Source organism: Chanodichthys erythropterus, chromosome 18 (genome assembly GCF_024489055.1).
Source record: "Chanodichthys erythropterus isolate Z2021 chromosome 18, ASM2448905v1, whole genome shotgun sequence".
NCBI lineage: Eukaryota > Metazoa > Chordata > Actinopteri > Cypriniformes > Xenocyprididae > Chanodichthys > Chanodichthys erythropterus.
This window is the reverse complement of record NC_090238.1, coordinates 7,186,786-7,212,958: the sequence shown is the minus strand read 5'-3', so window position 1 is coordinate 7,212,958 and position 26,173 is coordinate 7,186,786. Positions and strand designations below refer to the sequence as shown.

General features: G+C 38.7%; 2 protein-coding genes and 1 non-coding gene across 9 annotated transcripts in view; 1 reads left to right on the top strand and 2 right to left on the bottom strand.

Annotated features, from left to right (window-relative positions):
* Positions 1-7,872, bottom strand: part of ptk2ba (protein tyrosine kinase 2 beta, a) — a 50,297-nt gene extending 42,425 nt beyond the window's left edge. The window contains exons 1-4 of one of the 4 annotated variants that reach the window (XM_067367670.1): positions 7,729-7,828; positions 7,261-7,346; positions 6,882-7,002; positions 6,689-6,748 (exon numbers count right to left, since the gene is read on the bottom strand). The gene's annotated coding sequence lies outside the window, so the exon portion shown is untranslated. Of the gene's footprint in view, positions 1-6,688; positions 6,749-6,871; positions 7,003-7,168; positions 7,184-7,260; positions 7,347-7,728 lie in introns of those variants that run through there. The other 3 variants (XM_067367672.1, XM_067367671.1, XM_067367669.1) reach the window with 3 other exon arrangements.
* On the top strand, positions 5,483-24,279 carry LOC137006697 (transcriptional-regulating factor 1). 4 transcript variants are annotated; one of them, XM_067367665.1, is made up of 15 exons: positions 5,483-5,889; positions 10,962-12,338; positions 12,413-12,459; positions 13,007-13,154; positions 13,261-13,464; positions 14,864-15,146; positions 15,532-15,577; positions 16,207-16,346; positions 16,655-16,758; positions 16,831-16,903; positions 17,085-17,173; positions 17,297-17,410; positions 17,750-17,866; positions 22,833-23,017; positions 23,112-24,276. In XM_067367665.1, exons 2-15 carry the CDS (start codon positions 11,103-11,105, stop codon positions 23,404-23,406), a joined length of 3,081 nt encoding a protein of 1,026 aa, XP_067223766.1. In that variant the 5' UTR covers positions 5,483-5,889; positions 10,962-11,102; the 3' UTR covers positions 23,407-24,276. The 4 variants fall into 4 exon arrangements, with proteins under 4 accessions (XP_067223766.1, XP_067223764.1, XP_067223768.1 ...); XM_067367663.1 differs by lacking the exon at positions 5,483-5,889 and adding an exon at positions 7,336-7,562; XM_067367666.1 differs by lacking the exon at positions 5,483-5,889 and adding an exon at positions 8,086-8,918.
* Positions 24,280-25,845: 1,566 nt separating this feature from the next.
* Positions 25,846-25,928, bottom strand: trnal-cag (transfer RNA leucine (anticodon CAG)). The gene has a single exon. It is a non-coding gene; the product is annotated as a tRNA-Leu (tRNA).
* Positions 25,929-26,173: the final 245 nt, after the last annotated feature.

The window sequence follows — 26,173 nt, the reverse complement described above, 5'->3', positions numbered from 1 at the left end:
CCTCTTCAGTGACGCTATTACCACCGTCACCGAGAGGTTTCAAGAAGCTAAGAAACAGATTGCAGCACTGAAGCAGTTTCTTCCCCTCTGCACCCAAGTCCCTTCGGCTGCTGGGCGGGAGCAGCCCAAGCCGAGTACGAGCTCTTCGCACACACACAGACAGCATCAGAAGCAGAGCGTTGCTACCCGTACTCCCCCTCCGAGGAGCTGGAATGCGTGGCAATGCTCTCAGACAAAGCCTTCGAAGAGCAAGACGGATCGTCATTGCCGCCAAGAGGGCTTCGTCTAAAAAATCCTGATGCCAGAACAGTCAGGATCCTGAGGGTGGTCCCCTCCGGAGTTAAGCGGCATTCACTTCGCTCTACGGTGCCCGCTTGTCTTTGGTGCCCTCAGGGGGGCGCTCTGCCAACCCCGCCGCAACGCCGGGGCGCAGTAGTTCCCCGCGTGTCACCCGATGGTGGCGCGCTCTCTCTGCTGCCAAGCCAGTCGTTCCCTGCCGGGGCTCCGCTTCAGGGCACTGTGCTGGCTGCCCATATTCCACCAGAGGCCAGCCTCGAGAGGCTGGTTCCCTTAGTAGATTTTTTTGTCAGAGTGGAAAAATCTGTCAGAAGTATCTCAATGGGTGGATTGCATCCGATCTTAGATCTTCATAAGTTGAATTGAACAGTAGCGAGGCTCAAGTTCAAAATGCTGACAATCAAACATATCGTGTCACAAATCAGGTCCGAGGACTAGTTTATGACGATAGATCTAAAAGACGCATACTTCCATGTATCAATCCTCCCGCAACATAGGAAGTTCATAAGGTTTGCTTTCGAGGGCGAAGCATTCCAATATCAGGTTCTTCCCTTCGGCTAGCATTGTTACCCCGCACCTTCACCAAGTGTGTAGACGCGGCTCTAACGCCATTGCATATGCAGGGCATCCGCATATTGAACTACATAGACGATTGGTTGATTCTGGCTCAATCAGAGCAGATGGCGGTTCAACATCGAGATGTTGATCTCGCTCACATGAAAAGGTTGGGGTTGAGACTAAACGCAAAGAAAAGTGTGCTTTCTCCAGCTCAGAGGACCACTTATCTAGGCGTGGTGTGGGATTTGGTGATTATGCGTGCCCGTCTATCTCGCATAACATCAATTCTCTCGACCGTCTCAGACATAAAGCTAGGCCAGCCACTCACTGTCACACATTTCCAGAGACTGTTAGGGCTTATGGCAGCAGCATCCAACATGATACCTTTTGGCCTGGTGAACATGAGACCACTGCAGTGGTGGCTCAAAACCAAGGGTTTCTCACTGAGGGGGAATCTTTTTCGTATAATCAGAGTCACGCAGCAATGCTTACGTGCTCTAGTTATACGGAAGCAACCATGGTTTCTGTCCCAGGGACCTGTGTTGGGAGCTCTCAGTCTTCGCGTCACGCTAACGACAGATGCATCCCTCACGGGCTGGTGGGCAATCATGAGTGGTCGCTGAACACAGGGTCTGTGGCAGGACAATCATCTTTCCTGGCACATAAATTGCCTGGAGATGCTGGTGGTGTTTCTAGAATTAAAACGCTTCCTCCCAGACCTCAGGGACCATCATGTGCTAGTTCGATCAGACAACACATCAGTGGTCTCATATATAAATCACCAGGGGGGTCTGAGATCACGGCCGTTATACAAGCTGGCGAATCAGATCCTCCTGTGGTCCCAGGACAAACTGCTCTCCCTCAGAGCAGTGTACATCCCTGGGTACCTCAATGTGGGAGCAGACATCCTGTCAAGGCAGGGGCCGAGGCCCGGGGAATGGAGACTTCACCCCGAGGTGGTCTCAGGCGAGCGGGTCGATCCTTCACCCCCGCCCAAAACCGATGTTGTTGAGACCATTCTCCAATCCAGAGCTCCCTCCACGAGGAAACTTTACTCCTTGAAGTGGAGATTATTCACTTCATGGTGAGAAAATCACCAGTGGGATCCAGTTAACTGCCCTGTCAGCACAGTGCTGGAGTTCCTGCAGGAAAGATTTTCTACAGGGTTATCCCCCTCCACACTAAAGGTGTACGAGGCGGCCTTAGCTGCTTACCACGCTCCTTTGAGTGGGGTATCTTTGGGGAGACACCCACTTATCACTCGTTTCCTCCGTGGCACTTTGAGGATGAGAACTGCAGTTCGCACGAGAGTACCGGCTTGGGATTTGGCCATTGTGTTGCAAGGCCTTTCTATGGCCCCCTTCGAGCCCACAAAGAGGTGCCAGAAAAATTCCTAAAACTAAAGACAGTGTTTCTGCTCACTATTACATCTCTCAAGAGAATTGTAGACATTCAGGCCCTGTTGGTATCTCCATCATGCCTCAAATTTGCACCTGGTAATGTCAAGGCTTTCCTTCATCCCAGACCGGGATATATATCTAAGGTCCTCACTAATCCTGTGAGACCTATTGTGCTGCAGGCCTTCTGTCCTCCTCCATTTACGTCCTCTGACCAGGAAAAGCTAAATATGCTGTGCCTGGTCAGGGCACTGGATGCTTATGTCCACAGAGCTGCCATGTGGAGAAAAGCTGATCAGCTATTTGTATGTTTTGGAGCACCTAGGAAGGGTCTCCCTGCATCCAAGCAGAGAATGAGCAAGTGGGTGGTTGAGGCCATCTCACTTGCTTATGAGTCAATTGGACAGCCTTCATCATTGGCTGTCAGGGCTCATTCAACTAGGAGCAGTGTTGTGGGTAACGCGTTACAAAGTAACGCGTTAGAGTACTCTAATTACTTTTTTCCTGAAATGTGTAACTTAACGCGTTAGTTTCGTGCGTAAGTAATCAGTAACTTCGTTATTTTTTTAAAAAAGTAATCCGTTATTTTAAGGAAAGGAAAATCCCGACTGCAGCCTGTTTTTTGTCAGACAGTAGGCCTAGGTCTACTGTGCCACCCGCAGATGTATCAGCGGAGCCGAAGCTCTGTGATCGTAAAGTCAATGGCTGTGATACGTCTGTCTGTGCCCTGCGCCTAACCCTGTGTGTGTGGGTTTTTTTTTTTTTTTCGAAATCCCGGCAAGATGGCAGAGAGGACAGCGTTTGGTTTATGGAAGTACGCACATTATTTTCAATTTGTCAACGAAAAAGAAAAGAACATAACGGTAAAATGCACACTCTGCATTGGTGAAAAGCTTCTGTCGACCGCCAAAAATTCTACCTCAAATTTAAAAAAACATCTCGCATTCAAACACCAATAATAATTAGTTCGGCTATTAAGCGATTTGTCATTTGCCTGTGTGGCAGTGAAGGATTTAATTCGGTTTGTTATCATTTTTGTTTGACAGGCAGCTGTTAATTTCTGTTAGATCGTTGCTGGCTGGTTGTTCATCATTTCTAAATGGATTTAAATCTGCAAGCCTGTTTAAGGTTGTGTTTACAAGTAAGCATACTTGTACTTTGATAACTGCATTATTTAAAGTTAAAGAAAAATCATGAGTTATCTTGTGGTGCTCATAATATGCAGTAGCCTAGGCTACCCGGGCTGGGTAGGTGCGAATTTTGATTAATAATATGTTCTGTGATAATAAATAAATAAAACGCCATGTGGAATAGCCTATTGCTGACTGTCTTTCCTGTTATTGTTATCCTGCAGTGTTAATTTAGTCGGACGACTGACGTTATTCTTTGTCGGGAGTCACGACTTCTAGGTGCATTTAAAGGGGCCGGGGGCTGTGTCTGTCATGTGTGAGCCGCTGCAAACGTCTTTTAATTTTTGGTAACGCATGAGTACTCTAACGCGTTACTTTTATGAATAGGTAACGCTGTATCATAACTGATTACTTTTAATTGATGGTAACGTTGTAACCTAACTAACTACTTCCAAAGTAACTATACCCAACACTGACTAGGAGTATGGCTGCTTCTAAGGCTTTAATTTCAGGGGTTTCCCTAAATGATGTTTGTGATGCGGCAGGCTGGTCCTCACCACATACATTCGTGAGGTTCTATGAATTAGACCTCGGCTCCACTAAATAGGGAACGAGACACTGCGTCACCCTGCCATACTCACGGCATGCCCGTAAGCGACTTGCTTCAGTTTTTCAGAAGCTGAATGTGAGTGTTTTGTGGCCGGCTTTATAGTTCCTGGTCAGTGACGTCACCCGCCTATGATGTACCGTCTCCCGATTGGACAGATTTCATACGTGCTTCACGACGACATCACACAGAGGCATTCCCATAGCGACTACGCAGCATCTCGTTCCCTATTCAGGGAACTAAGGTTATATACATAACCGAGATGTTTCTTTAACTAAAATCATGATACTTCTTGGTATGAATTTAATTGAGTATTATGTGAAGAGGAAAACAATATACAGTTTTTCTCAGTCGCTTTGGTACATTTCTCAGATCAGAATTGAAATTCTCAAAACTACCTGTTCAATTCTCACATCATCGTGTCACTTGTGCACATCAAAAAAGCAGTTTCTCATTTCTTTGAACAAGTTGCAAATGCTTTAGTACATCCATGCAAATGATTATGTACAATTCTCTGTTGTTTCCTACATTATCAGTTGCTTATGTCATGTTGATCAAAATTTATTATATTGGGTCTCTGTTGAATAGTCTCACCCCCCACAACATTTAGGCACAAGCTCATAGCATAAGTCTTTACATGCAAAATGGTTGAACAAGTTATCATAATATGTCAAGCATATTTCTATACTTTCTATATTTCCATTAGACTTTTTTCTAAATCTGTCCTGAATTGGTAAATTGCTCCCAGGTGAATCTTGACGACATGACATGACTCAATAACGACATGACTCAATGACTCAATGACGTTCTGTCAATAAAATACAGTACAAACAGTAAGAGAGTAAATTTTAATCTTTTCCATTCTCTTGCAATTACACTCACACATACACTAAGATGTAACTTATAATTGACAATAATTGTCATCAAAACTTTAGCCATAGTTTCCATCAGAACGTCCCTCCAGAGTAAACGGTTATATTGAGAACATGACTAAACAATTTGACTGTCTTATCCGTACACAATGACACAAGGACTTGTCATTCTGATGGCACTGACATGTTCATTGACACAGATATTTACTTTTGAGAGATGAACTAAGGATTTTGAGTAAGAGAGTGGCTTTTGCAGGTTATCCATGGTGTTTTCCTATTTGTAAAAATTGTTTTGAGAAATGCACTTACTGTTTTGCAAATTGTGAGTTTGACTCGAGAAATGTACCAAAGCGACTGAGAAAAACTGTAATAAACACACGTTATTTATATTGGTTTCCTCAATTTACAAATTTCATGCATTCTCACATGAAATAATAATAATACATTACTTTGAACTATAATAATTAATAATTATTATTATTATTATTTTGCTTTTGCAAATAAAATTAATTAATTAATAATATTATTATTTTGCTGAAAAAGGGAAATCAAATTAATTAATTAATATTATTAATAATAATAATAATAATAATAATAATAATGTGGGATAAATTATTATTATTATAATTTAGCTGAGAATGGGAAATAAAATGAACAAACAAACAAACAAACAAACAAATAATAAATACATACAAGCATAAATGTAAAAACTTTTATGTTAAAGTTTGGTGTGTGTGTCATATTGTGTCATAGTGAAAGTGTGTTTAGAGGATGTTGAAGCGGAAGTGTGTTTTACAGCAGAGGGCACTACTGATGTTCACTGCAGATCTGTTCACCGAATTACAGCTTTACATATGATGGGTTTTAGATCTTGAATACTGAACTGCTATTTAAAAACAAAAAAAGTTCTTGGAGCTCATGGCACTGTGTGTCTAAGTGTGTCATGTGATCACTGGATCCTTCGGCTGAAAGATGACAAATGAACACTATTCAGAGCTTCATAATGCTTCCTTCCACTTTCTAAAAAGGTAAGTACTGTTTTTTTTACAGCAGTTTTTGTAAACCTTAAACATTAGATTTAATGATGCTCAAAAATGGAAGCAGATTATGACAATATACACTGAGTGAAAATATGTTGATATAAATCTCCTTTTGGCTCAGAATATGCTGTTTAAAGTGCAATTCTAAAAATAATCTATTGCTTCCATTAGTTTACTATTAATAGTTTATTTCCTACATTTAAACTTCTAATTTGCACTAAACTGCCTCAGTTTGTATAACTATTTAACTGCAGATGGAAACAGAAGGTTTCAGTTAACAGGTGCAACATTATGATCAGATAAAATGATGATGAAAACCCCTTTGCAGAACTAAGTACAAATGTTTCATTTCTTAAAGCTGAAGTCAGTTTTAATGAGGCCTAAGTTGTGAAATCTTAGGAAAAATGTTGATTGAAATGAAAATATAATGAAAAACATTGGAGGACATGACAAGACAGAAAACAGCCTTCAACTAATTACACTTATAGCTAACTGTGATCTGATCAGTGACCATGTTTGCATGCACACCATTTGCCCATTATATTAATCAGGTATATGCATTTACATGACAGTTACATAAGCATAATGTGACCTAATTCTCATTAATATTGGAATATTCACATACATGCAAATGCAGTCAGTGTTTGTTTAATTTACAGTGAAAACACAAAAGGCTCTCATCCCTATGTAAATAAGAGATTCCTATAACATATCATTAATCTCACTTTTGCAATGAGGTGGGTATTTATGTACTGATTTTATAATCATATGCATTGCATATTCTTACTGATTTGATATGAAGATAAGGTCGTGCCACAAGTCTTCTATTCACTGGACTTCAACAGGCCTACAAGCAAGCATCAACATAAGAAAAGAGAAAAGTAAAATTCATATTGAGTTATACATGCATGATTTATTCATATTGAAAGCACACATAATTCTTAATTAAAGGGGACTATCAGTTCATTACCGTTACTCACTGTGAAAGCGTTGATGGCAGCAAATCTCTGCCAGTATGCATTCACCACAGAGCACATTCACAGAAACGCTGACCTTTCTCAATGTGTGAACGAAGAATTGCGGCTAAGCTGACAATACGCACTAAAACAAGAATAATGCAAACATAATTTACATTGCCAACATTTACATTTGATTAAATCGAAAGATGCACATTGCAGGACACCATATATAATAACACTGCCATTACGGACTTTGATTCTGATTCTGACAGTACCAATTCTAATGTGGCTTTATATGCACCATTTACCATTGGAAAGACAACTTTTTATCCTCCTCCATTTTACAGATGAAGCAATGAGACAAATAATAGCAGGTTGAGAAAATAGCTTGTGGTTATACCCCGGAAGTCTCTCAGCTTAAAGAGAAAGATGACATTTCCTGAACTTCCTTGAACCCTCTCTCAGGCCTTTAGACATTTGCTGTAGCTATAAGAGGACACAAGCACAATTCCTTAGTCAGCAGTATGAACTGAACTTACTTCCCCTTTTTTTAGAAGTGCTTTTGAGATATATTTTTTTTTTAAGCGCTGTGCCGACTTTGTCTATGTTTGTTATGATATGGTTGTGCATCTTATGGTATTCAGTACATCTTGATGGGTCATTTTGATGCACTAACAAAGTGCATTACGGACATAAAGAAAGGTAAGCATTATCATTTTTTAATCACTTCTAAAGATGCTAAACTGCCCATGACAATTTTAAATACAAACTGAATAAAAAAGTGTTTGACTTTAATTGTGACATTCTGTTTACAGTCAATGAACAGATCAGTAATACAGTCAATGCATAATGTCTTAGTAATACTTGCCTACGTTGACCTCAGTGGGGTTGCGGATCGGTGTTGCAAACTTTGATTGCGTTATATGCACAGATATGGTTAAAAGAGCTCAACGATTGCACACTCTAACATATGTTGAGTCAAATATGTCAATTGCAGCTTCTAAAAATGGTTATAATTAAAAAAACACATCACGCATAGAGGGTTTTAATAGTCGGCTATACTTTTGAGAGCACTAGGTGAGCTGGGTTTACCTCAAGAATAGATCAAGTTGAGCTCGTAAATGAAACTTGAGATATGATGGTTGAGACACAACTCAAAAAGTTACTCAACTAATGTTGAGATGAACAAATAACAGTCAAAAATAGATATTATTTTGTCATCTCATTTACGCTTGGGGCGCACAAGAGTTGATGCGGTTTTAATTTTATGCAAACGCACACAAAGTGTTTAAATATGATGGTGTTCAATTCAAAGTATTTGATTCTATAAATAATAATGCATGATGTCAGGATAAAACTGAAAAGTGATTTCATGCTTGAAAAATCATTTCATGCTTGGAAACCTATAACAATTTTCAACAACGATAATAATTTAATACTTAAAAAATAAATAATAGATAAATATAAATTCCAGTATTCCACCCAAACAATTTGATGGAGAAAAAAAGTCCATTAAAAGTAAAGTCTAATTTTATTGTTGACATTACTACTATACCTCAGTAAATGTGTGATGCACAACTACTGAATTCCAAAAACTGTTAATAATGAACACTGTCATGCAATGAACCTGAATATGTTACACCATGTAAAAAGGGGGCAGACAAAAAAAATGAGCCATCGATAAAAAGGCTGTTTAGTTTTTAGGTCTCTCATTTTTAAAAAATAGATGGGTTGAGTTGATGTTGTGCTTCAGTGTTGTCTTTTTCGAGACAGTACAGATCAATGGTGTCTGTCTTTACGCACAGCACACTGTTGCTTTTATCTATTTCAAAAGGTCTAACAGTCGCCTTGTTCCACTGACTGGTCAGAGTCTGACGGCTTCACGCACTCAGACTAAAGTGAAGATGGAAACTTTCGAAACCACAGTGCTCACTTGAGCCTTTGACACTCAGATGCTGTGTTAATCTGATTCAGAGAGATGAACGAATGATCTGTTTGCACACTTTCTTCAAACAACACAATCAACACTTGGTCTTTCTCAAACCACAGGAGTTTAAAGTATGCATTTGTTGTTCTGTACATTTGCACACATTGTTTTGTAAGACAAAGCTCAGATTGGTTATACTTTAGGGGTAGCTTTAGAAAAAGTTTTGCTTTGAGAGATATTAAATTCATTGCCTTTATGTGAAAATGTTCGTATACCAAAAATAATATTTTTAGGACAGCAGCATCTTTCAAAGAGCTCTTAGATAGAGATCAAACTGTCGTCCTATGTTCTAAAAAGACCATGTGACAGGAAGTGATAAGATGGTGTCTATACTTCATATTCTAGATGCGAGAGGAAGCCTCAGACTGAGTCATGGTGTGAATTTACTGTATCTGCTGTGGGCGGAAAAATAAGATATTATTAGTTTGCTAAAGAAAGATTCCCGTCTTTATGAAAAATGAACAAATTAATCGCAGACACGATCTGGCCTTTGACACGTGTTTGAAAAAATAAAATGGAAATAAACTGTGAACGATTTATATTAAAGTCAACATGACATCAAAATATGTACTAACGTAAAGTTTGGGGTTAGTAAATTTATTTAAATGTTTCTGAAAGAAGTCTCTTATGCTCGCAGAGGCTGCATTTATTTGAACAAAACTACGAAGAAAAAAAAATACAATTTAAAATAACGGTTTTCTATTTAAATATATTGTAAAATGTATTTATTCCTGTGATGCAAAGCTGCATTTTTAGCATCATTACTCTAGTCTTCATTGTCACATGATTCTTCAGAAATCATTGTAATATGCTGATATGATGCTCAAGAAACATTTCTGATTATTATTATCAATGATGAAATTGTAGTGGAAACCATGGAAATCTTTTTTTCCCCCAAGATTCTTGGAACAGGATTTATTTGAAATAGAAATCTAGAAACATTATAAATGTATTTGTCACTTTTGATTAATTTAAAGCTTCCTTGCAGAATAGAAATATAAAATTAAAAAACAAATAGTACTAACCCAAACTTTTAAATGGTAGTGTACATCTTAAAACAGGTTTCTGGTCTTTTTGCACAATTAACCGGTGCAGGTCTTCTACAAGACAAAAATGTGACCTGTGCTGTCAAAATAAGTAGGAATGCGTAAGGGTTAATTTCGAACCACATGAAAAACAAATGAATGTCAATTTTGGTCGAATTTAAGGTTTTAAGAAAAAATAGTTCATTAAGCCCTCGTCTAGCGAAACCAATACTCCAAATAGCAATTAAAAATCAAAGTATCTTTATTTCTAAGTTTTCTGAGAGGAGTACATGTCCATGAAAAATGCCATTTTTCTCTGCTCGCTTCACCACTCGTTCTTCTTAGCAAAAGTTTGGTATTGTTGTAGAACGCAGCATTCCAACTTTGTGAATATTCATAGCGAATTCTCGATGGCAAGAGTCTGAACCAATGAAAAGTGATTTTCAAACTTATACTGATGTAAACAAAATGATCATGCTGACTGACAGATCTGAAGCACATGCACAAAGACGCCGCAATCCCGATATAAACATATACAAAGAATGAAAAAAATCTGTCTTGGCGAGTATTCACGCACACATTATCTGTTATGTCTTAAATGAACATTTGGTTAACTGTTAATGTGGAAAAACATCTAATGTGTAACATTAAATTAGCTCTGTGTGATACAGTAGGTCTTAATAAATAGGCTGTCTGTTTCATTAATGTTAATCAAACAATTGTGGAATTATGGGGGAAAAAAAGTTAAATATATATTTCTTCCTACAGTAGATTAGATGGGTTTTGACTTGGTTTGTGCCATATTTGGTGGTATTACCAGGGATTTTAAGGTTTGGTTGCTTGATGATTTTGTTTTGGAAGCTTCAGAAAACTTTAACTCGATTTTTCTCAAAATTGACTTTGCTGACTATCGACTTCAAACAGGTGTAGCTCAGTCAGTAGCTCAGTTTTTTGTCGGATTCCAACAAATCATACATAATTTTGAAGGTTTTTTTAAATAGAGAATGTGAAAATAACAATAATTCATTTTTGATAATCTGCTCATTGCGACATGATTTATCAAAAAACTTCCTATGTCTTGTTTTACAGGAAAAACCTATTTTCAAGATCAGCTGACAGATTAACCAATGATGGAAAAGTTTCATGGTGACATTCAAACCAACATGTAATCACAACCCCTCAAACCATTAGTTTAACAGTACAGAAGTGACACTTTGACTCTTTCTAAAGATGACAGAAAACCTGTACGAGACGAATCAGTTCACCAACCACAACAACGGGACCTATTTGTACCAGCATAGCCCAAGTACATTGGGTGTAACTCACTATGGTGTACCTAATGTAAGCTTGATCCAATCATCTCAAATGTCTCCGCGACTCAACAACGAGCAACTAACATCTCCTGGCACTCCAGGACATGAACTTTCTCCAATGCTTGACATGCCAAACAGTGCCGGGAACTGGGAATATAATCAGTTCGGAAGGTCATCATGGGGATCTTCTTCTCATGAAGAACTTTCTGAGACTAATCGAATCTACCCGTTTAACATCACATCTCAGAACAACTCATCACTGATCTGCAAAGACAATGGGAGTGCTTCTCATCCTCAAAGGTTGGACTCGTTCTCGCAAGCCTTCCCTACAAAAAATATTCACCATCTCTTCGGTGATAGCAACAGAACAGATGATAAGCACTCAGAAAACCACATTTCAGGGGGTTTGCACTTACCTCAAAGTCTCCCAGAAGGATCGGACAGGCAATCCTTGGAGTCTCCAGTTTTTAACCCAATGGTCATTCAAGGCCAAACGCAAGCGATATGTGAACAGTCTGGCTTCCATCTGTCAGAGAGCCAACATTCACTGCATGGCCTTTACCAAAACCACCAGCAGTTTCACTATGGATACCAGCCACACAAACAGAAAATGAACAACATGGAGCAGGTAAACAGGAGTCTCCATAAGCCACAGAGCCCTTGGCATCATCAGCATGGTTATCAAAGCCACCAAGTGCCATATCCAATGGCCTTGAATCAACAACAAAGAGGGATATTTGCACATAAAACTCATAATGACTCTCTAGAGAGCCATGAACCTGCCCAATCACCAAACTACGACCATCATCAAGACTTTAAAGTCCCAGAGCAGCAGATCTTCCATTACCAGGACCAACAGCATCTTCGTTCACTTTCCCAACCTGGCAATCCTTACCTCTCCCTTCAGTCCCAAGATCAATCAATCCCTGCAAAGCAAAACAACATGTTTAGTGATCACTCTGCACCCAACACACCAGTGTTTTCAAGTCCCAAAGACGATCAATCTGGTTTCAACTTCCCTCATAGAAGTGAAGATCTTTGCAGTCCTCTTTATCAGAGCAAAAGTTCAGGAGTCTGTAAATCTTTTCAACAGACGACTACGAGGGGAGATATTTTTCATCATCTCACCGCACATGCACCTCAGTGGTCACAGGTACTGCATTTTTTTTATTATTACCTCATTAGCAACTCATTATTTAAGTTAAGTTTCTCAAAAATGTCTTGCAGGCATCTTCACCAGATATTCAAGATGAAGCTGTTTCACCTCATTTCAGGTTTGACTTTAACTCTAACCTTAACCCTACTTATCTATTTAGTCAAGACAAATTTATTTGTGTAGTGCTTTTCACAATACACATTGTTTTGAAGCTTTAGAGAAAATTATGATGTTAATTCTTATCATGTCTTAATATCTTCATGACTTATATTTGCATTTAGCAAATTAGAGCTGGATGATAATATAGTTTACCTTTTGTAATATTACAAACAATATTGCAGTGCAGTGAAGATTTGCTATAGTATATACTGCATAACGTGAGTGTATCACGTTATTTGGTGTAGTGACAAGCCTAATTGTTATTTGGTGATGTGTATCACTGACATGGTTAAGTGATGCATATAACTGACAAGATTAAAAGTTTATCATATCGCCTTCCCCAGAGCAGTTTAGCTGAAGAGTTAATTGAAAGTAGTCATGGCATAATACTTACAACATATTGTACATAGTACATAATATCTTTAGCCCCAAGTATGCAATCCAGAAGCAACTGTGGCAAGGAACGAAACTAATATAATACAGTATGTGGATTTGAATTTCTGTAGAGCAGAACCAGGGTTGTCGAGAGAGGACGGATCTCATGCAAAGATGAGATGCACCGTCTGTCAGAGGGAGTTCAAAAGTCTTCCGGCATTGAATGGCCACATGCGCTCACATGGAGGACTGCGGACACACCCCACATCTCTCAAAATGGTACGAACTATACTCATTTTGATCATCAGTGGGCTTGTTTGTGTAAAAGACTTGAGTTTTGCAGGAAACACAGCATGCTGATTTGCCCCATTCTTTCTTTTAACAGAGAGACGGGCACATTCATCTGTCTACTGAGGTTGCTCAAAGCAACCCCATCATCTTACCTGTGTCAGTACCTGTCAAGGATTACCAGACCCCAACAAAACTTATGCTCAACCTTCTGTGCCACCAGAAAAATGATGAACAAAGTGGTTTAATTAAGCCTGGTGCACAGTCACCCCTCCCGTCTGTACGAAACCACCCTTCCTGTGTGAGTTTCTGCCATTAATACAGTTATTTTTAGTCACTGTAAAGAAAATTAAACACTTTAACAGTGAGATCTTGAACATCACTTTAGACTGACGATGCTCAAAATTGGTTTCTAAATGTAAAACATATGAAAAAAACTTGATTTATACTTCAGATATTTAGTTGTTCTCACAAATCCTCAAAAACCACATGAGTTTTGTGGCTGCTAATCTGTTACAGTAGCTTCGAGTCTATCTATATTGAAGTTGACATAGTTGACAATTTACTTTTAACAATATACGCATTTATAATTTGCAGGCTAAACTGTATGAATTTGCAATCTTATTTGTTCATTTTTGAACAAGCGGCTTCTACCCCATTGACTTATGTTTAGTGCTGGACCTTTATTCTTACTCTTAAAAAAAAAAAATAAATAAAAAAAAAATACAAATTCATCCAAAATCACCAGCTAATAAAATAGTTGTTCTCATGTAAGATCAGGTTGACTATTTAAAGTCAGCATGACACTGAGTCTCTTTTCTTCTCTGTTGTGACATACTGTATATTTGAGTGAAACGGCTTAAAAAAAAAAAAAGGTGGGACTTAATTTTGTCAGCCAGTAGTTGATTGGATGTTTGACTCATTGTTTGCTGTGATCTCAAGTGAGTGACAGGTTGCTTTTTGATTAAAGATAACAATGGCACATGAATTTTAAAATACCAACTATTAATCATTTATTAATAAATACTGCATAAAAAATAAAAACTGTGAATAAAAAAAGTAAACTGCCCCTATATTCAATTTAACACTGAAAAAAATGTAAAAACACAGCTTGTCCAGTTTACGCAATCATATTATTTGTGATCTACACAAAATTCTGTTTCTTTCTACACTTGACTACTTTACTTTCAGTTAATGCTAAAATGTGCATAGTCATAATCTACTAGAATAAATTGTGCTGGATGAATGTGAACCAATCAAGTACCTGAAAATCATTTTCGATGTTGACAAAACTGAAAGTGTAGTTCCCAGTATGCTTTCCATGGAACAATTATGTTTGCAGTTAGAATCATTACACATTACCTGGAGACAAGTACATAAAGAATATTTTTACTGCTTCAATTAAAGAGAAGACTTAACATTTAACATGCTAATATGTGCTATTGTTTGCTAACAGTTCACTAGCTATAGAGTACTATCTTACAATTCAGTGATATGACAAATATATATATATAATTGAATAAATTAAATCCTGTCATGGAACCATGCAAAATCACTTTGAAATTACTTAATTTGGTCTCTTTAAGATAACTTAATTTGATAATGCTGAAATTATGAAAAACATTATGTTTGTGTTACTTAATTGAGTAATGTGATCTCTGATCGGATTTTAACCTCACACTCCACATTGCACCTTCTAGATAAAGACATCCGTCTCAGATGAAGAATGTGCACCTAAGCAGGTAAAAAAGAGATACCGCCACTGTCTGGTCCCATTGATGATTCCTCCACCCAGTGCCGGTCAGGAGTCCAGAGGAGCTGTACTCTTCCGCAGTCAGCTGAGGACACCGAGCAGCATGGGGGACAACGTGCCGTACACCCCTCCACCCATGCTTAGCCCTGTACGCCCAGGCTCGGGCCTCTTCAGTGCTGTCAATGGAAGAGGCAAGAGCAGTGGGGTTGGGTCTGCCACAGACGGGGCTGGTTAGTGTGACTGAAATTAAATCAAGATTAATATATCTCTAGATTTTATGACAATAAAATTAAAGTTATCTTTAGTGAATTCAGGCCTGTTCACACCAAGGGTGATAACTATAACATATATAGTTCTAAAAATCATTATAAAATGTAAAAGAATAATGGAGTCCTCACCTCAGCTAACAAAAATGGCACAGAGGAACGATTATTTCCAGCTGATGAATGATAAAAACATTGACAGTCAAAATATTAGAATATATCCTGCTTTCGGTATAGTTATCATCCTTGGTGTGAACGGGCCTTTATTTTAGATGCATGGTGAATGCTAGTCACAGAAGCTGTATTTTCCTCATTATGATATGCATTATCCATCTTTATCTATAACTAACAGGTGACTGTGGTGAGACTTCATGGGAAAAAATGATTAATGTAACTCCGTAAGTATTTGATCTGTTTTTATGAAAAGATATAGGTGTAAATTCAATGCTACTAGTGGCAACAAATGGAATGTTTTACATTTTCTGAAGAAAATGCGAGTGTTACCTGTGAAAAGCGGCTGCCATGATGTTTGTTGTTGTGGGTGATTCCCAGGGTGTTGCTATAAGATTGCTATGGTTTTGCTAGATAGTTGTTTACTACCTAGTTCATCCTCAAGTCTCAGTGGTATTCCGTTCTTCAAGATATGATGGGCACATGGTGATGGAAAAGTATGAAACAAAAGGAAAAACTATTTCAACGCTTTTGTGTTCACTCCCAAAACTTGTGTTCTCCTAAGAAACTTTGCTCACAAATTCACGCAAATGCAAAAGCACTGAAATAGATTTTCCCTCCCGAATCATATTTTTTTTCCACCATGTCTGAAAACTTAGAAAAGTAAAATCACTCCTTCTCAACAAGTTGCTTGATTTCAAGTATCATAATCATTAAAGTGGTTTAATCATTAGATACTTCACCTTTAAGCTGCACCAATGTGTTACTGCAAATAATTTTACTGTCAACTGCTTGATTTGTTACATTTAAATGTCAGTTTAAAATAACTCAGTCAGTTCTTACATGTTTTCTATAGTCACATTAATGTTGGTAAGGAATTTCAAGCAAAGATCCCAGACATTAAGAGTAAACCACTCACAGAAGAAGATACCCATAATGCTGTTCTTCTGTGGTCACCCACCAAAGACCTGGATACCCCTGATAACCAGCAAAAAGGTAACTGAAAACACACATTTATTTCACTTTTGTGCTTAAGCAATTAAGTGCAGCAACTACCGTGATTTTACAATGCAGAGTGGGTATTCTTATGAACAATGGAAAGCAAAACATAAAATCAACTACCACCAAGTAAAAGTTAACTAGGCTAAAAAAAGCTACAGAATAGAAACTAATAGATTAATACGATGTGCACACAATTTTTAGGGTTTGAAATATCCATTTTAAAAGGTTTATTTTTTTCCACAGTAAGAAACTAAAAATCTGACCATTGATTTCCCCCCACCACCCCACCCCACCCTTTTTAGTGGACAATCTTCTGAAAATGGCTTGCTCTAGTGTACTACCAGGCGGTGGAGCAAACACAGAATATGTTCTTCACTGTCTTTTTGAGTGCAGAGGAGATATCATGGTTAGTATTTTTCTTATTACTGGCATTAAATATTGTTGTCTAAAAAGCCTTAAAATAACTATTATGTTCCAGAATACCCTTGAAAAGCTTCTCCTGTCAACGCTAAATACATCCAGCCCCCAAAAAACAGACTACCATTATGCAGGTGTGTAACTGTTCAAAAGATTTTGTAGCCAAAAATAAAAAAAGAGACTTTAATTTTGTCTTTGTACTGTGCTATCAGAATTCCTTCCTTAGGAAGTATAATAATATTATAAATTTCAGTAAAGGGACTGAAAATACAAAATGCACCACAATACAGTATTTCTTCTCTTATTATTGACTAGGATCAGACAGGTGGACACTTCAGGAGAAACGGCAGCTGAACAAAGCACTTTTAATTCATCACAAAGACTTCTACCTTGTCCAGAAAATGGTAGTTGCAGTCATGCAAATAAATATTAATCTTTTGTTTACTAACAAATACATTACATTAGCAATAAATACATTAGCATTAATTTGGTTTGGTGACTGTGAGAATGCTTTTTTATTTATTTAGGTCAAGACAAAGTCAGTGTCTCAGTGTGTCGAGTACTATTACACATGGAAAAAACGTTTGCGTCTGGGTACAAGAATCAATACTGCTCTGGCTACTCCTGTTCAAGACCAACGGGTGAGTTACAACACGGTTTACAAGTAATACTCCTCTGAATCTCATGTCACTGCTTATTGCATTGCATAAGAATACAAAATATTATTAAAGCATTAAAGCAAGTGTCATTCACTTTGATATAATGTTATCTAATTCAAAGACATTCAGACATTTTTAGGAGTGATTTAAGTGTGCACATTCTTTCTGTAGTCACAATTATTACATCCATACAGTGTTAAAAGACTTAAATGTGAAATGCTACTACAAGCATTTGTTTACATCAAACTGACTGTTGATTTATGTAAGGAAATTATCTATAGTAATAAGTATTTTTAATGCATAGCCTATATGTTTCAATAGGGAGACTGGGCAATAAACAACATTGCAGAACCGAACAAAGAATCCAACAGCAAAACTAGGGACTCTAAAATATCAGAAAACTCCAGTGCAGTGTTTGTCTGTGAAGTGTCAAACTCTGTGAGTATCTGTGTACATACTGAAACCTGCTGCTTTCTCCACTTCCTGTCATTTACTAGTACGCTCACACCTTTCTCTAAAACATGCTGTATTCTGCCTCTGCATTCTGTCACATCTCATGTACTCACTCATCCATATGTCCTGTGCATTAATCTAAGTTGTGTTTTTGTAGCAATCACCTAGCAACTAGGGATGTCAATTTACATAAATTCCTATAATTTAATTTTGTTTAAATTAACGAACAAGTAATCGATTAATTGTTAACCTTAATATCTCAAATCCAAAGCAGGGCACTAAGTTATCATGTTACTTAACCATTTGCTTAACCACCACCAAATAGGTGTCATTTTAAAGCTTAGAAGCTTGTCTTTACAGTGAATATAGGGAATATGACCATCACTTCACAATTGCTTTTAATTTGCTGATATATTAGAAGTGCTCCATTTTCAAAGAGTGAAAAAACAGCTTCACAAGAAAATGTGATCTGTAAAGCCATAGTAGTCTACATAACAGACTTATGTCACATATCATTGAAAATATCTCAACTAGCAGAATACAACAAGAATATTTGTTTAAGTTAATAGAGGATAAGTGAAGGGAACCGTCGCTATAAATATTGACAAAAGGAACAGCCAATGTACCATGATTGAGAATAATTTTGAGCATTTCCACTAATAAAAGAGTAAAAGCTCCAACACAGAACATAGCTGAGCACCGGACCTAGTCAAACCCACCACGCTCTCAAGGGGCATGGCCAGGTTCATCACAGAAAACCAATAGCAAATCAGATGCCACCTCACTGCAAAGACAAAACATGCTGTGCAAAAGAGGGAATCTTGAGATTGTAAAAATCTAGCAAAAATGTTCTGAGAAGACCAACTTGCCACCAGACAAATGTCCTGAATCGACATTCCTTTAGCCCAAACCCATGAAGAAGCCACACTCCCAGTAGAATGAGTCCAAACTCCAAAAGGACGGATATAATTCTTAGAAGCATACACCAATGCTATTGCTTCTATTGAGACAAATGTTGAAGGGTCGTTGTTGACGGTCGAAGGGTCTCTCACTTCTGTGTTAGTATCTAGTACGCCTTGCAGCACATTCAACATCTGCCCCTCATGCTGACCTGTCAGACTTGCAGGTTTCACAATACTGCCTTGGTGATTGATGTAAGACACCACAGTCATGTTGACCGATTGAATAAGAACATGGCAGTCCCTCACGAAAAAGAAGATGCTGCAAAGCTAAAGATACTGCCTTCAGCTCTAAGCACTTTATGTGCCACTGTGACTGCACACTCCTCCAACTACAGTAAGTTGGCTTACTTCACAGAAGGCTCCTCAGTCCACCAATGAAGCGTCCGTTGTCACAACTACCCTCCTGACCACTCTGCCCATTGAAACCCATTGCTTGTACATGGTCCTGTTGAACAAAGGGGTTAGTCTGCTCATACAGCCGTGAGTCACCAAGACACGCATTTGTCTGCTTTCGCCAGGCAGTGCGTGGCACACAGACTTTCAACCAGAGCTGAAGCGGTCTCACATACAGGAGTACAAGTTGGCACACAACTGCTGCTGCCGCCATCGGTCCCAGCAACCACTGAAAGCACTTCAGAGAAAACGATTTTCCTGGTCTGAATGCTGCAAGAGCACTGAGCAAATAAGGTATGCGCTCTTAAGACAGGTGTGCTCGCATCAAACACAAATTTAGGTTCTGTCCTAGGCACTGCAAGTAATCTAGAAGCTGATGTTTATGGCTTTCTAGCACATCTTAAAATTAAGCAATGATAAGCCTATCATCCAAAATATTTGTGTATGCACAATCCACTCTACTTGAGAGGAGAAATAGCTGCATTCACACACTTTGTAAATGCCCTCAAAGCCAAAGCCAGCCCAAAGGGGAGGACTTTGAACTGCTATGCAGTGTCCTTGAACACAAATCTCAGAAAGTGCCAGTGATGAGGGGCTTGCTGAATATTGAAATGAGGGTCTTTTAAATCCACAGACACGAACCAGTCCCCGGGATGGATATGCACAAGGATCTGCTTCACAGTGATAATTTTGAATGAACACTTTGCTAGCGTGATTCAGCGTTCTCAGATTCAAAATGGGTGGAGACCACCATCCTGTTTGGGAACTAGAACATAGTGGCAGAACAGACCACTTTTTCCCTGTGCTCTGGTTGCACTACCTCTATTGCCTTTTGCCAGATTAGAAGGAATATCTGCTCTGCAAGGGAAAAGATGGGTGCAACACAGCAAGATGAACCTTCTTGCTCAGTGGCTTGTCGTCGGTGTTGAACGTTGGTTGCCTCCTCATACCACTCCAATCAGGAAAGAGGCTGGGTTCAGGCACAGGCTTACCGGGACAGGGACCCTGGTTCTTGGGCTACTTGAAGTGCCTTAATTTGGGCCTCACAGCCGGTTCCGGGTCTTTCCTCGAGCCTGAGGAAGATGCAGCGGACGATCTGTCCTGACACCGAAATGGACGCAGAGCGGAAGAAGATCTAGGGCACTTTGAAGGGGCTGCCCTGAGAGCCAGGTCTATGGCCGATCGCAGCTTCCTGAAAGCCTTCGGACCCCTAAAAGCCAAATTATACTTCGGCTGTTCATATCCGTGCACCGTCCGCATGTCGTAATTTTTGTTATCAGGAGGGTCCATGGACGTCCGCACACCCTGTCCACGTGCAGCACAATTTTTGAGATTGCACAGGTGGCCCACGTACAACAGCGAATGTGCAAGTAGCTTGAGCACTTAAAATCCACTAGATCCACGCATCTTTCCGCACTCACGGCCAAAGGAGTATACTTTGAAATCCTCAAGCACTCAAGTGTGCGCAATATGGAGTGGAACACGGAAAATTACGTATACCTGGGCCTTAAGGGCTTGCAGCCTCTTCACCTTGAAGACTTGCAGCACCGTCATAGTATGAATGGCAAAATGCTGCCTGTCCAGTTGCCATGTATGCCTTTTTGGCAATGTAGACGATAGCACAGCATGGCTTCAAGGGAAGCGGCGTGGCGTGGACTTCCACTAACATGGAATTCATGCTCGGTGGCAGTTTGGTATATTCCAATCGGTTGGCTCCTTTGACAGAAGAGAGATGAGTTCCCCTGGCCAGTTTTTCCCATGGACGTTGGGGAAAAATTAAGCAGGTCTCTGAGGTGCCAGTTTGGCGGCCCTGTTGCAGAAATCACGTCCATTCTGTTCTTTGCTGGCTGCTCTGGTGGTGACCAGTCAAGGGCCAGGTCCTTAACAGCCTCTGAAAGGATCTTCAACTGCTACTCATCCACTGCAGCTGAAGGCTCAGTAACCTCAATGTGGGGACCCTCAGACACCTGACAGGACCAATCACCTGAGTCAGAGGCTGCAGTGGACATGACATCATCGTCTTCGTCCTTGCCTGCAGTGCCAAGAGATCAGATTGCAGGCTTCATCAGAGGGGCAAAAGCTGGTCTCAGAATAGGACATGGGAGATCCTGATCAATGAGCACGCTGAAGCTGCATCAATGTGCGAACATCAGATGGTCTTATTGCACAAGGCTGCCTTGGCATCTCCTTCTGCAGCTTTGGGGCGATGGGAGGTGGAGGCGGGAAGGCAGCAGGTGCACAGTTCAGGACTTTGGAAACCCAGGCAAGGAGGGTCCTGACAGTCATTTCCTCGCAGAAAGAAAAATCAGGCCTATCCAGTGCAGACGCAATGCATCATGCGTGTCGGGGAGCTTGATGGGTCCACTACGCATGACATTCCTTGATAGACAACTTCTTCTTGCCAGAACACAGAAGGGGAGTGGCAAGAGAAAAGCATCGTCCTCTTATAGATAAGATCAACGGCAAGAAGAATTTGTTGCTTGCTTCGTGAATATGAAAGATTCTGAGGCAATGGCACTGAGAACCACTCATATCTCACGCACCCAGTCGCCATTGGGCAGTAATTTTTTACTGGTATGATGCAATCAGGCTTCTTCAGTATTCGAGGAAGGAGTGGGATACGAATCGAAAGGGAGCTACTCACTCTAATGATGACCTTGCTTAATTGACCATCGATAAGTTTTATTGATTCAATTATTATCATTAGCATACCTACTAGCAACTAGTCAGAATACCTTAGCAACCAAAGAGAAACATGTACAAAACACTCAGAACACTTTGGCAGCAACCCTGGAAAACACTTAAGAGTGAATTCAGGTTCTGGGACACCTTTTAATCATTTAGTCATTTTAATAGCAAAGTATCTCAATCAACCTGAATTTACCCCCACATATTTTAATGATATATAAATCCCTTGTTGTCATTATGAGATTAGTATAAATTCTATGTTTATATTTAGTTGTGTTGGCAGAATATGTTGATAATGTTCGGTCTCTGTTGCATCATTTAAAATGTAATTTCGCATTTTATATATCGCATAACCTAAAAAGCAAATCTCAGTTCATAAGAAGATTTGATTATTATTTAATCTGAAATTACATGCTGATAATTTACTCACCTTTATGTAGTTCCAAACCCATTCTGTGGCACAAAATGAAAATTATATGCAACTATGTGTCTAAAAACTTTACATGCATTTTACAATGAGGCATATTCTTTTAAAGTACATTGTCTGTAGTAAGTAGACTTTTTAAAAGTATGCTAAAGTGCACTTTTTCACAATGGGTCTTTTCCATATAACTTCTGTCAAATATATAGGTACTCCATATAACAGATAATCTTTCATTCTGAAGAATCTTATTCCAGAATAGTTTACTGACAGTTAAAACAGAATAAAATTAAGTGTGTTACTCAGACAAAGCTATTATGTAACTTCAGAAGACTTAGAATATGGTGCATGAGTAGCATGCTTTTTTCCCTATTTTGCAACTTATTAAAGTTGATGTAAGGAAACATATACTGTTGCTCTAAGGAAAAATGGGGTTGGAACAAGTAAACATTTGTTTCTGGGCAAACTATTACCGTTTTTCTCCAAGGAGACGAACGGAGAAACATGGAACCAGAACAATCTCCGGCTGCTCTGTAGCTCTCCAAACGAACACAGAATGACCACATTGACCCAGCCTTTGGGTTCGGCTTCTGTGAGAAGTTCTCCCTCCAACAGCACCACCAGCGGAGATACTGATTCAGCCATTGTCTTTCCCTGCACTGAGTGTGGAAAGTAAGCTGCGTTCTGAGTCAAAAACAGAAACATCTTCATACAGTTATGAATCACAGTGGTTGCGGTCTGATTCACGATATATCTCTTTTCATAGGGTGTTTTTGAAGGTGAAAAGTCGAAATGCCCACATGAAGACACACCGGCAGCAGGAGGACACACAGTTGTGGCAGTTTCCCAGGGTTCCTGAGCCAGATCATGTGATTGTGACACGTGGTTGCTCTGTTACACCACTAAAACAAGCCATAAGCCTTCAATCTTTACCATATGACAGAACCACAGAGGTGAAAACATCCTTAAATGACATGTGCAGTGAGTCAGTTCAGGAAATAGATCACCCTCTGAAGACACTTCCTGTCCTACAGAGTCCACTGGACTATATTCCAAGTTAGTAACTTAAGTTCAGCTCATTGAATAAGGACATTCTTTGTAGACTATAAAACAGACTATTTTATGTAAAGGGTAAAACTATATATATTAACTAATAAGGCTATGGCATATCTTTGCTTTAATTTTGGTGTAAAAATGATGTAGTGTGCTATGTTTTATTTGCTTGTTTATCAGCATCTGATTTTGTATCACTTTTCATTTGTAATTAACCACCAGGTGATTATTAAACACTCACATTCACAACACATGGATGCAGCACGCAATGTATTTGACTTTACAAAAACGCTGTTCATCAGCAGATTCAAACCACTGCAGCATCTAAATAGTCTGTCAAAAACATTCAAAACTATGAGCAGATTCCAAAAAGCCACAGCCCATCATCAAGGAGAGAACTTTGACATTTAACCACTTTCAGCACATTTTTTCACAAGCACATTTGAATATTTCTCCAGTGTTTGGCTTGGTGATCAATGGGTGATTTTATCTAACTTCTCACAGCAATATATATATATTTTTTAAATAGTGAAATTAGTGAAACCATATGCAACAATATCTTCTATTTTTCAAGCAAAAATATTCAACAAGGTCACAGTCATATGACTTCATTTTACCTGTTTAATATGCACAATACACATGCTGCATGTTGCAGTCGTAGGGTCTATGCTATTCTGAACACAGACTTTCAAAAAGTTTCAGAAAGTTTTCAACCTATAACATGCAAAAAGGTCAGAAATTAAACAGATTTGCAGCCTATAAAATATGCTATATGGTCTAACTGTATGTACAGCATATACCTGTGACTGCAGACTGAAAATATGGCCTTTTGATACAGCAACACATTGTAACATTGAGTGTTTTAGGAGTGCCCAGATGACAAAAAGAAAAGTAAAAAGAATGCTTAAAGGGATAGTTCACCCAAAAATTAAAATTTGATGTTTATCTGCTTACCCCCAGGGCATCCAAGATGAAGGTGACTTTGTTTCTTCAGTAGAACACAAATGATGATTTTTAACTCCAACCGTTGCCGTCTGTCAACCATATAATATGGTTAAATAAAGATTAAATAAAACTTGCTTAGACAAATCCAAATTAATTTGGATTTGTCTGGGTTTAATTTGGATTTGTCTGTGCATGTTTTATTTACTCTTATAAAAAAAGTTCCCATTGACCCACATTATACGGCTGACAGACCACAACGGTTGGAGTTAAAAATCATCATTTGTGTTCTACTGAAGAAACAAAGTCACCTACATCTTGGATGCGCTGGGGGTAAGCAGATAAACATCAAATTTTCATTTTTGGGTGAACTATCTCTTTAAAGGCGACAGAGTTAGTAATCCCATACGACTTCATACACTGCTTCAGAGGAACCTCACACTGTCCACATACATGGAAGAGAGTGGGGAGAAAAATACAACATAAACACTCTGGCAGAACTACAAAATGATGAGAATGCTTTCTTATCAGAGTAGAGCAGTTCTCTATTTCACCTGCGCAAATGCTACACAGACACACCCTCCTAGAAAATGTATGACACCAAAAGAGGCATCTTAAAGGTATATAACAAATTACTCTAGTTGAGTAGGGGGCTGAAAGAAAAGTGCTAGAGGGTCTGTGGAAATGACTAGAGAAAAAACAAAAATGTAAAAAAGAAAAAATATTTTATTTAAAAAATAAATTAAAATTACATAGAAAATATATCTGCTTGTTAAGTCGTGATGTAAGGAACGCCATTTCTGGGTCCAAGCCTCGACTCGTTTTACTTGAGACGTATAAACGTTAGAATGGCATCACAGCCGTTTATGAGCGCCATTTATTCATATTAAACATTTAAAATACTTACAGTCTACACAAGAGTCTCACAGCGTCACAGACAATATTTTAACGATTTATAAAAGATGAATCACTGTCTGGCCATCTGGGATTTTGGTATGGAGATAAAGGTTATGATTATAATTTTTTGGAAGTATTACACCACATCGTGTGTGTATATTAGCACCATTTGTTGTTTTCTTGTGATATGAGATAGAGCGTTTGGACCCGGAAGCGCTGCAGCGTGACTTCAGACTTAACAACCGAATATATATTGATATAAGAAAATAAGTAAATAAATTAATAAATAGATAAATAAATAAATAATGAATCTAACAGTACAATGCTACAATAAATTGGATAAAATGTAATAGAAAAAATATTTTCTAAATAATATTTATAATATTATTTTTTCATATAATAAATTGGGCCTTTACAGAAGCAACTAAAAGTTTTGGAGGGGTTTAGGATGGGGGTCTCTTGCACAAAGATGATATTTTGGGTGTGTGTGGCATCTAAAAGATTGATACCCTGCACAAAAACATTGTCTTACCTTCACCACTTATTTACCTTGATTACCATTTGCATGCATACAATTACCTTTGATTTACCTGCCAAAAAACAATGTTTGTCAGAAGTGGGATTCGAACCCACGCCTCCAGGGGAGACTGCGACCTGAACGCAGCGCCTTAGACCGCTCGGCCATCCTGACATGCTATAAGCTAGTTTAGCGTAGTTTAAAAAAAAAAAGGCACAAAACGTTACGTTCAACATGAAGATGTTGCAATCTACGTGTAGTCTAAATAAATATTGTAACGTTACTATTTTAACTGCCGTCGATGTTTACTTCTAATTCAATGACTATTAAAGTTTCCCATCGTCGTTTTTTAGGCATAAATACTTTTCCAAACAGCTTCTTAAGTTGCCATAGAAATCTTTGATACGTGGTGTGGAAAA